The sequence below is a fragment of the Brachypodium distachyon genome, chromosome 1, assembly GCF_000005505.3.
Source record: "Brachypodium distachyon strain Bd21 chromosome 1, Brachypodium_distachyon_v3.0, whole genome shotgun sequence".
Taxonomy (NCBI): Eukaryota; Viridiplantae; Streptophyta; class Magnoliopsida; order Poales; family Poaceae; genus Brachypodium; species Brachypodium distachyon.
Window position 1 is genome coordinate 40,801,109 of NC_016131.3, and position 17,520 is coordinate 40,818,628.

Below are 17,520 nucleotides of genomic sequence, written 5' to 3' on the forward strand. Positions count from 1 at the left end.
ATGAAGCTGCGGGCACTTCTTCTATCTCACGTGCCCTCCCATTTCTTCCTCTTAGTTCTTCCCCAAACCAAAACCTAGACCACCTAGCCCTAACGGCGGCGGTGGCTAAGTAGAAGCCATGAATCCACTCGGGGCAGACATGGACAGTGGAGCTGCTGCTGAGAAGAGAGAAAAATGGGGAAATGTCATAACTGCTGCTACCAAATCGCAGCCACTGCCGTGCTCAACAGCCGCCTTCCGGTGCCGAATCAGCGAACTGCAGTGCTGAATCAAAGACCTGCTGCAGCTCGTGCGTCTCTAGGGTTCAGTGGGGAAAGAGGAACCGAGAGACAGAGGAGCAGGGCATGGGAGAGAGGGAGAGAGAAGAAGACGCAGCGGGCCAGCGACCCACCCCCTTTGCCAGCATTGCGGTCAAATGCGGGCCAAAGCGCTAGCGTGGCTCAAAACCATCCAAATCGAAGGGGTATGCTTCCCGGTTTTAAAGTTTAGGAATAAATTTGGACTTTCCCAACAATTGAGGGGGAGAGGGTGAAATGGACTTGCTACTATGTAAAAACATAAGAAGAATCTCTAGAAGCTATTTGAAATCGATATAGTTGCAGCAAAAAGGAAAAAAACGTACTAGTAGGGAATTTTTATTGGTGAAATTCTATGACCCTATGTTGTAAAAATGTTTTAGCCATGACACGGTCCTTCGCACGAAGAGAGAGAGGCGGGCGAAACCTTAGCCGCCACCGTTTCGGTCTCCATCGGTTCCCCTCATTTCTGATACCTTCCTGCAAGGTTTTGTGTGTCCTTTGTGACGACGTCCTGACAGTGGAGGCGACGATGCACAAATTGAAGGTCTTCCGGTTCCGTCCCCGTCATGGATTGACTACAGTGGTGATAAGGGGTGGCCCGATCTTCTCAGAGAGCAACGTGGATAACTTGTGTGATTCTATAAATGTTCCGGCTGTTCACCCGTCGCCGCACGACGAACTTGCAATCCAATGGAAATTCGAAGACCACACACTTGCGCAGTAGTCCGCCGACCACAAGTGGTTTCACAATCTTTCAATTCCCAGCGGAACAACAGATTATGCTCAAACTTTCAATAAATAAAACACCCTATCGAAACGAATATGGTGTAGGTAAAATTCCTGATCGAAACAAAGAGGAATTATATACTTTCAGATGAATGCTTGGAGTAATTCAACAAAAAGGTTCTGAATAAGTTAAAACGTGGTCTCCTCTAAACCTAGGCGTACCCCTTGTTTATATATAGACGAGGAGTAGCCCAAACTCAATACAGACTCCGACTCAAACTCAAACTAAAATTCGACTCAGACTCAAACTAGAACTAGAATTCAACTCAAACTAGAATTCGACTCAGACTCAAACATGGACTCGCAGATCCGGGCGCTCCTTAGACGTGTCGGACTCGTCGTAGGCTGTCCTAGTGCGCCTCATTGGTACATGACTTGTGGTGCATCCTGGGCATATCATCCTTGTCGTTGGCTGCCCCTTGCACACAAGACATTCTTCTAACTTGTAACCTTCATCTTCACTTTTGGTGCGCTTGCCTCCTTCTCCTCCCTCGCGCATATCTTGATGTTGGATATCAACACTTGAGGATCCGTACCCTCATCAAGTGGTCTACTTCATGGAGCTTGCGGATATTGCGGCTCGTAATTTCATGATTTTGGTTATCTTTCTCACTGGTTCAGTGATGATTCACCATTTGACAACTTGATTTGCAAGGGTGTGTTTCCGGCCATCGCACGTTCAACGATCTCAAGTTCCCGCCGCTGGGACGGACGGCTCATGTGGCTCAATAAAACGTACATGGTTAGTCCATCTCATATACGATTTGTTTGGTATGTTTTTTCTTCACCGGAGATTTGAAAAATTGTCAAAATGCAAATGATGCAGCTAGAAAAGTTGGTTTCTAAGCTTTTTTTTGTAACTTTTGGTTTATTTGAAATCTTTGTTTTCGCTTTAGTTTTTTTTCTTTTTTTTTAAGCGAAGAACACGACCTTTATTAATCAATCGATAAAGGGATACAAGCATCGGTCCATGGCTCAGTAAACCAAGAGAATCTGCCGTGTTGAAGGGACAAGGAGCCCTTAACAAGACTATGAGCATCCATGTTTGAGACTCTACTTTCATAAACAAAAGAGACATCTAAAAACACTGTACTCCGAACAGCCACCTCCCGAAGAATAGGGCTATAACTGCATCTAGTGCCATGTAACAAGCCGTTGACGACCGCTTGGGCATCCGAGGCCACACAAATTCTCTGGATGTTTAAATCTTTCGCAAGCGCCAACGCTTCACATAAGGCCAGGGTTTCCAGAGTAGGGGGACAGTTACCGCATGAAAGACTCGCAGACGAGCCGTGATAGCAACCTTTCTCATCCCTACAGACTGCGGCAGAAGCTCCTTTGTTCTTGGATTTGGCCACACCACCATCGACATTTATCTTGAACATGCCCGCCGGCAGTGGGAGCAGCGCGGGCGCGCAGGTGCCGGCGGAGCTCGGGGGCGAGCTATAGCTCTAACCTGAGTGACTTGAAGCTCAACAAGTAGTTTGATGACAAAACTGTGCATCGACAGGGGGCTCTGATAAATAGATTCGTGAATCGCCTTGCGGCGGGCTGACCAGCTCGCCCAAAGAGTAAGCAAAATCTGCGTGAATTCTTCATGGGATGTGGTATCGATAAGATGGAAGAGCCACTCACGAGCATCCGGGCAGATCGACACACAAAGGTGTTCCGTCAGTTGCTTATCCGCTAGAGCCCATACGCACTTTGCCATAGTGCAGTCAATAAGATAATGTCGCCAAGAATCATTACCAGCATGGCATATAGCACACATGTTCCGGTGCTTGAGAACATCTTCTGTGGGCAGCGAACGATGAGCCAATCGCCAGGAAAAAACACGTACCTTAGAAGGCACCTGGACTTTTCATAGCTTAGACCATGATTTCTCATATTTAAGATAGCTAGACGCAGCTCGGCCTTCAAGCCAGTCTTCCCGGACTTTCCGAGTAGCAACGAGCAGCCGATAGCAAGATCGAACACTGAAAACACCCGTTTTTTCAAAATGCCAGGCCCGAAGTCCTCGAGATTCGACGTGCTAAGAGGAGTCGCTTGAATGGCCTGAACGTCCATCACTATGAAGTTCTGCTCAAGTTTAGCAATGTCCCATTGAGCCATAGAAGGAATAATCAGTTCTGAAACCTTGGAAGGAGGATCAGCACCGATCGCCACATAGGGAAGCCTTCTTTCCTAGAACAACTTCCGTGGCCTCCTCACCGCAAAGATCCGAGTGGCGCTGAAAAAAATGTGCCAGAAAGGCGTCCGGGCCCGGCGCCTTTGTTGGAAACATTTGGAACAGAGCCATTTTGACTTCATCCGGCATAAACTGACGGTCCAGCCGATCATTCATGGCAGCAAAAACTTTCCTTGGTACATGGTCCAGCACCTCCTCCACCCTTGAGATCCCTTCCGAAGTATACAGGGTTTTATAGAATTCCTCCGTAAGGGACGCCATGACTTGGAAGTCCTTAGTCGCGGATCCATCCAGAAGGAGAAGCCGTTTGATTCTGTTCTTCTTCCGCCTGCCACTCGCTTTCTGGTGAAAGAAGCGGGTGTTACGATCTCTCTCCGCCAGCCACTGAACTCTGGATCGTTGACGTCACATGACTTCCTCCTGATAGTTCTATTCGGTTAGCTTATCAACAATGGCCAGCTCTTCCGTAGTAGGGCAGAACGGCCTAGTGTAGCTCGCAGTCGCTCCAACTCAGTTAAAAGCTCCCGCGTTTTCTTGCGAACACTACCGAACACTTCATCATTCAATGCTTGTAAGGCATCTCCGACTAGTTTCAGTTTGTCATTCAATTCAGCCATGGACCGACATCGGCCTGATTCTTTCCACTTGTTAGAGATAAACGCATTGAAGCTCTCGTGGGATTCCCACATCTTCTCATACCGGAAACTTCGTGCCTTCCTCTCCCGGCTACCATGGCCAGGTTCTGCGGTCTTGAGAAGGAGAGGGCAGTGATGAAACACTGCTGCAAACGGGAACTGAGCCCACCACGACGTCGACGCAAGTGCCCGGTCTAGACGAACCCTTGTGAAAGAGCTGCCTCGCACACGCTTCTCAAAAGTCCATCTATTTCCGTTATAGCCAAGATCACAGAGCCCACACACATCCACCGCTTCACGGAATCCACGCATCTGCTCGGAGCTTCCCTCACCCACCCCGAAGTGCTCATCTTGGCTAAGAACCTCATTAAAGTCCCCGATGCAGACCCACGGGAGATCAGATTCACTTCTCAAGAAACGAAGCAACTCCCACGTCTTATGCTTTTCACGAACATTTGCTTCTCCATAGATACATGTAAGTCTCCAAGGTTCACCGTCACCATAACGAGCCTGCATGTCAATATGATACTGCGAGTAGTGAATTAAATTAATTGATATATCAATATATCATTGTTTGAGTACATCGTCAAGCCACCGCTTCTGCCACTACTGGAAACAACAAAACTATTACTAAAACCAAAAGTAAAAGCAAGATTTCTGGCTCTCGAACTCGCCACTTGAGTTTCTTGGAGGCAGAGCACCCGGGGGGGCAAAACGACGCACCATCGTGCGTAGCTCTCGAACTGCCGCTTCGTTGTGAATCCCCCAACGGTTCCAGCTCATTATACTCAGGTTTTTTTCTCTATCAACTGTACTTGCTTCGCTGAACTTTTCTAAAAAATGTTTTAAGAAAATGACGAAAACCAGAGGGAGAAATGCGGCCCGTGGAGAAGGGCACAAGGCCCACGACCCGGGTTTAAGCAGGGTTCTCCACGCTCCTTCCGCCCACACTTCCTGCGGCGCGACCCGAACCCCAACCCCGACGCCCCCATCTCACACCATGCCGCCGCGATCGACGGCAAGCCTCCCCCTCCGGTCGCTCCGGTGGGCACGAGGCTTCAGCTCGTCTCCGCCCTCGGCGGCAGGGGTCGACGGGAAGATCGTGGCGTCGGTGCTGTTCGAGCGCCTCCCCGTCGTCATCCCCAAGATCCACCCAGTCGTCTACGCCTTCCAAGAATTCTCGTACTCCAGATCTGCTCGTCTCTCGTTTGATTCGTAGCTTGGGCTGTTTCGTCGTTAGGCTGATTTCGTCGCTTACGCGTGGTCTGGTTCTTCTCCTTGTCAGGTTCCGGTGGGGGCAGCAATATAAGCGGAAGTACCCGGACGATGTTCTTGGCAAGGCCGACGCAAGGTGACCCCGCGTTTTCTCCCCTCCCGTTTTGTATCCCTTTTAGCTAGTTTGCGTCTCCCATTTCTGGTTATATAGATTTTACCTCATGTTAAGTTTAGCCAAATTGAATCGAATAATGGGTTTAAGTGCATTATGTGGTAAGAAGTAACTCTCTTTCTTTGCTGTACCTGTGGGTAGCATAAAATCCGAGCGTGCTGGCATAAGTCTCATATGATAACGCATAAAAAAAATCAAGAGAGAGAAATATTAACAGATTAAGCAGCGTTATGATTAGCATTTACCAGGTAAATATGGGGAGCAATTGTAAGTGAATATGTGTAGTAGTTGTACAAGTAATAGCAATAGTTGCAATTCTTTATGTGCAAAAGATGCATGGACCCAAAAGGGTAAAAATATAGTGAAAAAGTTCATCCAGTAGCCGTTTCATGTTAACTTGAGATTTATGCCGAGTCAAATAACAAACTTTTGGGGATATTACACTGTGGTGCCAATGGTCAAGTAATAACCATGAAATGGAACCTGCACACAGCACACAAATGGAATGCTCTGGTTGTTCAGATTGATCTGTGATGATGGTTAAGGAACATCAGGAAAGGATGTGGGTCCCATTCCATGTGAATTAATCCTGATCTTGGCGTAGCCGTATATGACCAGAAATCGGACTGCTGCCAAAGTTATCTGTTCCACATGGATCATGAATGTCTCATTAGGCGCTTGAGAATATACAATAACTCAAATGTGATAATAGAATATTTGCATATGGGTTTTGATTAAGTTCATCTCTTGTCATTATATTCATTGGGTGTCAAATACATTATAATTTGATTGTTTTTGTGCGTAGAGGTAAGGGTGATTACCAGATAGATTATGTACCTGCTCCAAGAATCACAGAAGCTGACAAAGCAAATGATCGAAAGTAAGATTGGAACTTCCATTCCTGTTGTTTTATTTCTCAACCTAGCTTGCTTGGTTGCATACTTCCTTGAAGATTTGTGGTTATTGCCAGTGTCAATCATCCTCTTGTCTTGTAAGCATGTGCTAAGTTTTATTGCCGCTGAGCTGTCCTGAGTGTTTCCAATTACTTTGATAGTATCATAGGATACCTAACTTACATACTTGAGCTGCATTCCAAGCTTGTAGCGAGCGAACTGCTTTAATTCCTAATCCGCTGTACATGTACTATACCATTACCAGGTGCCCTCTTTTTATTTCCTTTGGTCCTCACCTTAGACCTAATGAACTATTTATTCTAAAAATCTGAAACTATAATATCATGGTAGTAATATTCTCTCGTCACAATTTTCTTTTGTTAGTGATATGCTCTACATGCCCACATGCATTGCTCCTGGAGCCTATAATTGAGTTTATGGACCCATGCACCTGCTATCAACCTACCATTACCAGTACTTTGCTATGTAACAAACATACCCACTTGACCCTACTTCTCTCCATTATACTCTTGATTGCACCAATACTCATTCCTGTATGTCAGTATCTGTTAAAAAAAGTTTGAAAGGAGAATCTGTAAGAGTAATGCAATGTTGTGTGCACAGTTATCATTTTGACTGGCATGGTATTTGTGCTCTCCACCACCCTTCTTTCTTTCTCCATCCCGTTCGATCTATGCTATCAACATTGTTAACATCAAACACATGTATCCATCTCCTTTGGTTTCCAAGTGTTCAACTAAGGACTGGTCCTAGTTTTCTTAGCCACACCTGCAGATAGACCCCAATATCCTAGGCAATTCCACACTTCCCGTCAATACCGGATTGTGGCAATATAATTACTATGTCTTTTCTTGTCTATATGGCTTGATTTCTGCATATATCTTTTTCAACCTCGTTATGGTAGCCATTAGCCAAATGATATGGTTAACATTATCTTTTCCCCTACAACCAGAATAGTTAAACCATAAATCTTGAGGCTTAGTGAAAAGATATTTTGTAGAAGATATCCCACACCTTACACTGTTGTATGCAGTATATATATGTACAAGTACAAGGGTCAGTTGTATAGAAAGCTTACAAGTGAAGCCAACACCTAGACCTATTCTAATGCATGAGAATTGCGGAGGCAGCCGCTGTGAGTGAAGTCACCTAGCTTGCATGTGATGTGAGCTGTCCAACATTTGATCATGGATATGCATGACAGCGTGGAGGCGGAGTACAGCCAGCCGCATGCATGTGACATGCAATGTATGAACATAGCCATGCACATAGATGTCTGTGCATGGACCTGTTCGTTTGTTTTGTGTGTCACATGCATGCTGTGGCCCATCTTCGCAACTGCAGTGCATTAGAATAGATCTAGGTGCCTGTAAGCTTTTATATTACCACCCCCTGCATTATACGCCATATATACTTATGAATCAGCATTGGTTGGTGTGGCAAATCTTCTATATCATAGACTCAGTTGGCTATCCTCCCCCTAGAAGGCTAGAAGTTTTAAGCGATTGGCCACACGGTTCTTTTTGTGCCTTCGCCATTGGCTGTCAGATTTCCCAACCTTCATCCAGGCACACTAACTTCCGTGGCAACAATTGCCTTGGAGCTATTGTCGTGTCATTTTTCCTTGAGGAGCAGCGCTTGAATGAAGGTCGGGAATGATGACTGCTTGGCGACCATGGTCGTCATGGTGGTTGAGATTGCGAATGGTGTTAGGACTAGGATCTTATCAAAGATGGCTCGTTGACATCTTTGAGAGTGTTGGCTTTTAACTTGTGGTAATGTCCCCTTGGATGCATTTGTGGCAGCGTACTCATCCTGTTGCCAGGAGAGAGGTTCTCCACAATTATTTTGGCTACCACATGAGCCTACATAATATGTTAGAGATCACAACAGAGACCAAGCCAGCCAAGGAAGGACAATTCAATCGCATCGCCGCCATTTGCACTCGGGGAAGATCGACAGGTGGTTTTGGCATGACCCTTGAAAGCATAGCGTAACTAAGAAGATCTGGGAATGGACTGCTGGCTTTCTCCCATAGTTAAGCTAGAATCTGCTCTGACACGATAGAAGCAAAACTGCATACACATTTTTTGGATTGCTCTCATAGATACTACGTCTGTTTCTCAAAGAATGGCACCCACACATTTCGAGCTTTAACTTTGAACAACAATTAGACCAATGATATGTGGGTTACGTGCTACAAAAGTTATATCATTGGATTCATATTTGAAAAAGTTTCCAATGGTTAAAATTTGTAACAGATAATCCACATATTATTGGTCTAATTGATGGTCAAAGTTAAACCTCGAAATGTGTGGTCTTCATTCTTTCAGATTCAGAAACAGAGGGAGTACATACGTGCGTTCGTGCATTTGAGTAACGAGCTACAAGAAGTTAGGATTATGTGTATGTGTTTGCTACGTAGGACAATACATGGAATAAGAGCTGGTATGTGAGTGCATGCACTCACGCTCATGTCTAGGCATCCATGCATTTGGAGTGCATAGAGTTGTCCTAAGATCTCTTCTCAGTTGAAACGGGACATTGGGAGAATGTTCTGACTGGTGCTGTTGAGAGAAACTTTTGTCAAGATATCTGCAAACTGTGACGTTAACAGTGCACTGAACTCAACCCATTTATGTTCCTGCTGCCATGTGAGTCGATAACTCGCCTATCCTGTCCAGACCACCAGCAGTTACGAAGATGCGCCGAGACCAAAGATGATATGCATGTCTCATGCACCAATATTTTATGTGACATGGTTTGTTAATAAAAAACTCTCATCATGTGCTGAAACTCAAAAATATCTTATGAATCAGTATTCCCTATCATGGCAATTCTGCTCGGTCGGTGTAACACTACCTTGTGCTAATCCAATGTTTTCTTTAGGTCACTACAACGAGCTCTAGATAATAAACTATATCTTCTTCTGTATGGTAACACTTTTGGGGCTCCTGATGGCAAGCCTGTTTGGCATTTTCCAGAAAAAGTGTACGAAAATGAAGACACTTTACGTTTGGTATGCACTTCTGAAACATCACCTGTGGAATTTCTATTGGATGATCCATGTGGTAGTTCAGTTCTGTAGTTCCAGTTTATTTGCTTCTAATAGTCTGCACTTCTCTGTTTCTTTGGATCTTTGATTTCAGTGTGCTGAGTCAGCATTAAAATCTGTTCTTGGTGGACTTGACAACACATATTTTGTTGGCAATGCTCCAATGGCTCACATGGTCGCCGAACCAAATGAAGATTCTAGTGCTTCATCCCTCAAGGTATGTTCTATTTCACCATTAGAAAATAATAACAATAACTGTAGTTGCTATACTAAACTTTTGTACTTACTCTGATCTAGTAGTTTGATGCTCTCTGTCATATCATAATTTTCTTAATCCTGTGTTTATGCTTCTGTCAGCGTTTCTTTTTCAAGTCGCAAGTGATTGGCGCCACAAAATTCAATATCGGTAAATGCGAGGACCATGTGTGGGTGACAAAAGATGAGTTACTGGAATATTTTCCGGAGCACAAGGCGCTCTTTGACAAGATGATCATTCACATAAGATAGCTCTAACCTGGTCAGGGGCGGCTACAAAGCTGAGGCTCGCTGAACATGCAGCATTGCATTGGGCGTCATGCTGCTTCACCTGTGCACTAGTTTCCGCCGTCATTTGCAAAATCGTCAATTGAAAACACGGCTGCAAATGCTTCTCCGGAAAGAGAAGTCAAAACATGGCAACGCTGCCTCTCTTATTTTGTTTGCACTTTTAGATTAACGTGACGTCTCTGCTGTAGCCTGCTATTTTTGGGGAAATAATTAATGGGGTGTCATTCTGTTCTCCCAAATTTCCTGACGTTTGTGGCTGCCAGCTTAATGCCATGGCGCTTGAACGTTTGTAATCTGTATCCTAATTTCTTCAGTTCTGAACGATGCTTTCCAGCCCATCTTTTTCCTCTTTACAATATGAATCAGACACGACAGCATAATGTTTCTGACGCTCCGGCTGCTTCCCGAGACTCGTGTAGTTCCAAAATGGCGGAAGTCAGACGAATTTTCCGTTCTCCGAGTCTTGAAACGGTGTGCAGTTGATGATCTATCGAGACTCTGATGCTGCAGGGAGACGACAGGTGCGCTTGTCATGACCTCTCAAGTCTAGGCTGCCTTTTAAAAACTGCCCCATGCAGAAAAGGAGAACGTGTCACTCACAGGTAGCTCCAGAGGACACCGCTCGGAGCTCTCGCATCTGCTACTGATAAGCGCATCCGGCCTCTTCTTTTCCCCCTTTTACTCCTCTTCCTCGCCTCCACTTCCTCGATGGATTCCGTCGGTGTCTCCCTCTGGATCAGAACATCAGGACAATACTGAAGAAGGAGAAGAAGAAGAGGCAACTAACTGGCTGGCTAGAGTGTTAATCCATGCAGGTCCCGGTGGGCTTCCTCGCCAAGCTCTGGAGCCTCGTTTCCTTCCTGCCATTCTTCCTCCTCCTGCTGCTGCTTGGCTTCACAAAAGGTTAATAAAAAAACCAACCGCACCTCTCCCTTTTCTCTAATGTGATAATGTCCATCTTGTTGGAAATTTTTGGTGGTCTACCCCTGTTCTTCTGCTCTTTTCCGTGGTGCCGTTCACAATTTCGCAATCTGATGCTAGGAGGCAAGGACCTTCTTATACTGCATTTACAGATAAGAGTCCTAGTTTTAAATCATCAGATCTAAACTAGTTTCCAGATAGAGTCCGGATTAAACTAGTTCATCCGTTAGGAACTCTAACTGTGGGTCCTCGGAACACGCACCTGTGAGGAATGCGCCATGATCATGTTTAAATTCCATTAATCACGTAGGTCAACATTAGGGTTGTAATCTAATCAATGACCTAGCTCCTTCCGATTATCAACGCTCCTTCCGATTATCAACGTGCCCGGGCAGTCTTTCCAATATTCATACAAGATATATTGTATTCCATTGATAATCGTTAACTTCCTTAAAAACACATAAGTGTATTTAAATCTCTTCCAACAAGCATACATTCCATGCATCATATAACCATGAGCACGTGATTTCATAATGAGGGAACCGATATTAGAATTCCAATAAATAATAAAGTTGTAGGACACAAAAATCCCACATCTCCATCTCCCACTTGTCCAAAACGATTATTCAAATACTCGTAAACCCATAGCTATAATATGCTTACCAAATACCACATGACTAAGGGGCTTAGTCAAGGATCAGCATGCAATACTACGTTTAGAAATCCAAACAAACTTTAAACCCATTAATTACACAACGTATATTGTGATACATTCCCTCAATATGTTTACTCTTGTTGTGGAGTATGGCATCTTTCCAGTATATTGATACCGCGTTCCAATACTAATCTTTCTTAAGTGTTTACTTAAGTACACCTTGAGTATGTATAAATTCCTCAAGTCATATTCCATCGTGTAATAATTCCATATCAACAATAAAACAACACTTTGGCACTTCCACATTATCAAAATAATAATGATACCTTCCGATGTACATTCCACAACCTTAAGTACCACAAGAAATTCCCTTAGCCATAAGACTTCCTTCAATGCTCAAGATGCATGAAGTTGAAACCTTTCATAAATGAAAGGATCTTGTTTCCCTCTACAACAAAAACAATTATTTCTTCTCAAAGTGTATTTTGTTTGAAGTAGGGAGGTCTCCAATCATCCAAATCATTTTCCCAGATAGCATAACAAAAAACAAGCAGCTGAACATTGAGGCCACCAAACATAATGAATAGTTCATATAATTCCTCCGACATTATGTAATAAATATGTCAAATAATTCCAATGCTCTATGCATGTTCCATTTTAAATTTACCAATAATTCCATGCTAGTCAAAATAGCAATAATTCCATCAACATGGCTAAGGTTAGGTTGCAATAATACTTTCCTTAGGAGTTAGATATTATTCCTCGCTAAGTATCATTCCCTTCATAAAGGTGTTTTACCAGGTTTTGCAGTTTTCCATAGATAAACAATTAAAAGTTGTTATCTATGTGTTTTTTTTAAACATGTAGGGAATAATCAATAACCAAGCTTTCACTTCCATCAATGTTTGTGAACATAAGACAAGAATATCATTAGTATATAAAATAAAATAAAATTAAACATACCTTTGCACATGAACGCCTTCCGCCATTAGGAAAAAACACATAACATTAAATTCCATTGATGTGAAGCATGTTGCGATACAATAAATTAATCTTTTCGAGTTGCAAACCTGTCTTTATTTCCTCTTCCTCCAAACAATAATTGCAATAGGACAAAGAGTTTCCACAAAGTACATAAATTCCCTTTGTGTGAATCACTTAGTAATAAACCTAGCATCGACAACTCCTACTGAGCTGTAAGTCCTTGTAAATAAAATTTATTCACAACCTATGAGCTTGCGGAAGTTTGAAAATTAAATTCAGAACTTTATTCCTTCTCACATTATCCACTCATAGTTGACATTAATGATAACCTCTAGCCATTTGATATGACTTTAGGCATTCCTCTAAAATTTAGAGTGACTTTCCCAAGGAACACACATGATAGTCCAAGTTAATTCCTCCCACTTATTCTAAGCAAGGTATTTTCCAAAGTTCAACTTGTGTTTTACCGTGGGGTCCATATCATTCCACTCTTGATCAAAATAATAAATATCGTGTTCCTACTTTCCACCGGTTTTCCTTTCCAGATCAAAATTGATACCATTTGATCCACAAGAATACCCAATCAAAAAAATATATATGTTGGTGTGTTTTGTAGTTATTTCAATTCCATGCCATCAAAATGTCATCAGAAGAATTCCTTTCCAGTTCACGAACAATAAGGAGTGACTGTGCTAGTGATTAATTATAGAACCTACAACAGTATGTAACGCATCTTCCAGGAAATTCAAGAGAGTATCCAAATGTTTTATTCCTCCATTTAACTATGGAGTATATGTACATTATGGTGTAAAATTTCATGCTCATTCCACAAATTCCAATTAATATTCCTGAAGTGCGTACTTCCCCCACCAATCAGTACTTAAATCCCTTAAGAAACTGATTTTCCACTTCAGTATAAAATGTGATAAAGACATAATAAAAAATTCCAACTTGTATTTTACATATAACCATAATAAAATATTCATACAAGATATATTGTATTCCATTGATAATCGCCAGCTTCCTTAAAAACACATAAGTGTATTTAAGTACCTTCCAACAAGCATACATTCCATGCATCATATAACCATGAGCACGTGATTCCATAATGAGTAACCGATATTAGAATTCCAATAAATAATAAAGTTGCATGACACAAAAATCCCACAAAAATCCCACACATGTACAAACTGCTACCAACAATGTACATAGTCTTTGCCGGCAAGGCATCCATGTGCTGGTAGAGTTGATGATGCATGGCTTGTGGTTCAGCAGTTTATGCACAACCTGCTAACATGCCTCTGAAGCAAGCTTGTTTACCTTTTGCAGCTGTCCTGATCGGCCCCGTCGTCGTAATCATTGTTTTCTTGGGAGATTCAGCTGTCATTGTTGGCCTGTGGCCTGCGCATTTCATCTGGACATACTGCTGCGTGCTCAAGTATGATCACTTGCTCACATCAAGATGCCTGTGTGCATTTATCTATTTATGGATCGGCAACCGGAAATGAACCGAGTTTTGCTAATTACTTGAGGGTTAAATTTGACTGGAAACCTTACATGGATTGCAGAACGAAACGAATTGGGCCGGTTTTGAAGATTCTTGCCGTGCAATTTCTGCCGCTGCCATTGGTCCTGTTGCCGGTGCTTGGTATTCTGGGGAGCCTTCTGGTGGGCATCGGTTATGGAGTTTTTGCTCCTGTCATGGCGACTTTCGAGGCGGTCGGCGAAGGCGTCGCCGACAAGCTGTCACATTGCTTTTTGGTATGCACTATGTTGCTGAAACTTGAAATGCAGATGTGGTTCATTCTTCTTTTTATGGATGTACATGTCAAGATCATGTGGCAGGCTAACAGAATAATGCAATGTCAGGATGGTACCGCTAGCACCATAAGGGGAGCTTGCATGGTGGTGCATGATGTTACCGATTTCTGCTTCCATTCCTACTTCTCTTTCATGGACGATCTCTCTGAGAAAATGGGGGATGATGAAAAACCTCTTGACATCAAGTATGTAATCACTAATAACCCTGTCAGGCTCTCAATGAACTTTACGACTCTATATATGTTCCATATTCATGCAAAAAAATAAAAAATGTTCCATATACATGCTGTAGGAAATGGAGAAGAATTGGTGCTAATTATGATTCACCTTGAAGAAGTTAATAATTTGCACATTGGTACTAATGCAATTTTTTTGTCTTCTACAATTCAAGGTTGACTTACCTGCCACGGAGCTTTCTCGTTGCCCTGGTTGCTGTTCCTGTAGATGTACTGATGATTACTGGGGTGGCATTGTGGAAAAGCCCCTGCATGTTATTGAAAGGGTGGCAAAGACTCTGTGAGGACCTAGTCGGGAGGGAAGGGCCTTTTCTAGAGACTGTTTGTGTTCCATTCGCTGGTTTGGCCATTATATTGTGGCCACTTGCAGTCATTGGAGGAGTGATTGCATCATTTCTTAGCAGCTTCATTTTTGGTTTCCATGCTGGATTAATTTCTTATCAGGTCTTTTTATTATTTCTACTCATAAACAAATGACTCAATGCCAATTATTTATATATTTAGTATAAGTGACTTGAACCATTGCTTATGTATTTCTGTAATCACCTGCAGGAGGCTTCATTTCAAATGGGATTATCGTACATGATCTCTGCAGTAGCATTGTTTGATGAATACACAAATGATCTTCTTTACTTAAGAGAAGGCTCTTGTTTGCCAAGGTGTGATTCGGCAGTTATTTTCACTACGATTAGAGTTCCATATGTCAAAAGCTTGTACTCCCTCCGACCCATATTACTTGTCTCAAATTTGTCCAAATATGCATGTATCTATGTTTAAAAAGCGTCTAGATACATGTAATATTTTGACAAGTAATTCCGGCACTTGCATGGCCGTCTTTTTCCATGCATAGCAATTTATTCTACTAGTCAGTAAACTACTTCTGACAGACAGGCCCAAGTACCGAAAAGCGGATTCTCCAAAGGTCGAGACCAACCGCGACAAAGAAGAGTACAACACTGCAGCTGAATCTGCAGAGAAGCAACACCATCGCTACCATAAACCCAGGAGGGTTCTGCAGCGTTCAAAGACAATCATGGAAACTATCCAACGACTAAGACCCATTCAAGTATATCAATCTCTCTTCTCTTGGACGATATATTTATGTGTTATAATTAGCTAAGACTATTATGCTCCTACTGATTTAACTTTTAAAGATATGGGATTGGCTCTTCCGTTCTTGCGAGATAAATGGAAGGATACTACTCAGTGAGGGACTGATGAGTTGTGAAGATATAGAGCAATTTATAACCAAAGGAAAGGGGAAAAAGCTGAGCATAAAATTACCGGCCTGGTGTATCCTTCACTGTCTGATACGATCAGCAAAACACGACTCGCATGGTTTGCTCATATGTATGTATGCCTCACTGGAAGCCTAACATAAGATTAACCACTTTAAATATTCAAGGTTCATCATCTTTGTCCCTTCATTGCAGCTGACAATGTCGAGGTGACGAACTTCAATTGGCCGAGAGACAGAGTGATCGACTGGGTGCTTGGACCACTGCTTGTTCTGAAAGAGCAGATGAAGAAACTAGAGCTTACTGAAGATGAGGAATTGTGCTTGCGGAAGCTCATCATGACGAACGAAAACGAGAAGCCATCAGATTGGGATGATTGTGGTTTCCCGTCGAGCGACAGCGTGAAGAGAGCTCAGCTCCAAGCAATTATTAGAAGGTACTGTAGTTCTCTATACAGACTTCCTACTTCCCTATAGTCAGATTCCAACAATAAACTTAAAGAAGCTGTGAAATCAACTCACGAACAGGTTGCAAGGGATTGTTGGAAATATGTCTCGGATACCGGGCTTCAGGAGACGGTTCCTGAATCTGACCAGGGCGCTGTACCTGGAGGCCATCGAGGCAGGCGCCATCGACGGAACACGGGACATTAAGCGAAGGGTTAAGGAGGATATCACCTCTGAAAAATTACAGGATAACAAAGATGTGGTAGAAGGGAAGGGTCCATCAAATGGTACATCCGGGGGTATTGACATTGTTTGATGTCAATGGTGTGCAGACAGTTCTTTTGCCTAAACCCAGATCACTCTGCTGCCTGCTGCGCTTTATTTTAGTTAGGCGCATTTGTGGAACAATTTTTCCGAGACCATTGTAAAATATTTATATCAAAATATATTATTCGTGCACGATTTAATAGTGCTGCAATTTCGTCCAAATCCCCAATATGTATGCAACCTAAATCCCATGTAAAAACATGCTGTCCAGTGCTCCCTCCGTCAAATATTAAATATAAATGTTCAAACTTTGCCTTAAGTTTTATTGAAAAATCAGTAAGACCTATACTTAAGGTCGAGCTAGAAGTTGCTTCCTTGCTAAGCTTCGTGCTACTCGCATGGAATGAATAAATCTTCTGGATCCAGAGAGCTTCAAGTTGCTTCATTTCTAAGTTCCACGCCTTCGCTCGTTCATCCGCTGACGGTCGCAGCTTGAGGCAATGACGTAGACTGGAAGGAAAACTTATAACGACAAGTTGTCGCCGTCGACAACGTCGCGGGGAAACCGTGCCCTATGTAAATCCACATTTGAATTTTGTATTTGTCTAAATAGAAAAACTGTAAAATACTAGTGCATGGCTACTCCTTAAAGTGTCATTGATATACATTTTAGTCTATCAATTTACAAATGATTAATTTGTCTTTAAACTTGGTATTGATATTTATTTTAGTCTATCAACTTATAAATAATTAAACTGATATGCTAAACTTGACATTGGAGTCTATTTTGTCCGCTTCCTTATATGCAACGCATTCTTTGCCACGTTGGCATGCTGACTTGATAAAACCGCAGCCACGTATGTGAGGGAGGCAAAACCTCTTCCAGGCAAGGTTTTTTTTTCCTTGCAAAAATCCCCCAAAATCATATCAAAGAAGTCATGTTAAAAGCAGACAATTTGCAAAACCCTCAAATATCTAGTGCCCAAATTCCCATTTCCACACAGAGGTTCCGAATTTAGGACCGTATATGCGTACTAAGAAAAATTATTGACCCACATTGTTATTTAAAATTGACTCCGAATATCGAGACACAAAGTTTTTACATTTTCTTGAGGAAAAAAATTCGACGGCCGTAGCTGCAT

General features: G+C 42.7%; 2 protein-coding genes across 2 annotated transcripts; both read left to right on the forward strand.

The window, feature by feature from the left end:
* The first annotated feature begins 4,838 nt into the window (after nt 1–4,838).
* Nucleotides 4,839–10,163, forward strand: LOC100822103 (39S ribosomal protein L46, mitochondrial). Its single transcript, XM_003563884.4, has 6 exons — nt 4,839–5,090; nt 5,194–5,259; nt 6,101–6,175; nt 9,099–9,228; nt 9,359–9,481; nt 9,622–10,163. The coding sequence occupies exons 1-6, from the start codon at nt 4,909–4,911 to the stop codon at nt 9,769–9,771; spliced, it is 726 nt and encodes a 241-aa protein (XP_003563932.1). The 5' UTR covers nt 4,839–4,908; the 3' UTR covers nt 9,772–10,163.
* Nucleotides 10,164–10,426: 263 nt separating this feature from the next.
* LOC100822415 (uncharacterized membrane protein At3g27390) lies at nt 10,427–16,589 on the forward strand. Its single transcript, XM_003563885.4, has 10 exons — nt 10,427–10,713; nt 13,700–13,808; nt 13,939–14,131; nt 14,240–14,376; nt 14,583–14,871; nt 14,980–15,086; nt 15,319–15,493; nt 15,582–15,777; nt 15,861–16,101; nt 16,193–16,589. Exons 1-10 carry the CDS (start codon nt 10,620–10,622, stop codon nt 16,425–16,427), a joined length of 1,776 nt encoding a protein of 591 aa, XP_003563933.1. The 5' UTR covers nt 10,427–10,619; the 3' UTR covers nt 16,428–16,589.
* The last annotated feature ends 931 nt before the right edge of the window (nt 16,590–17,520 follow it).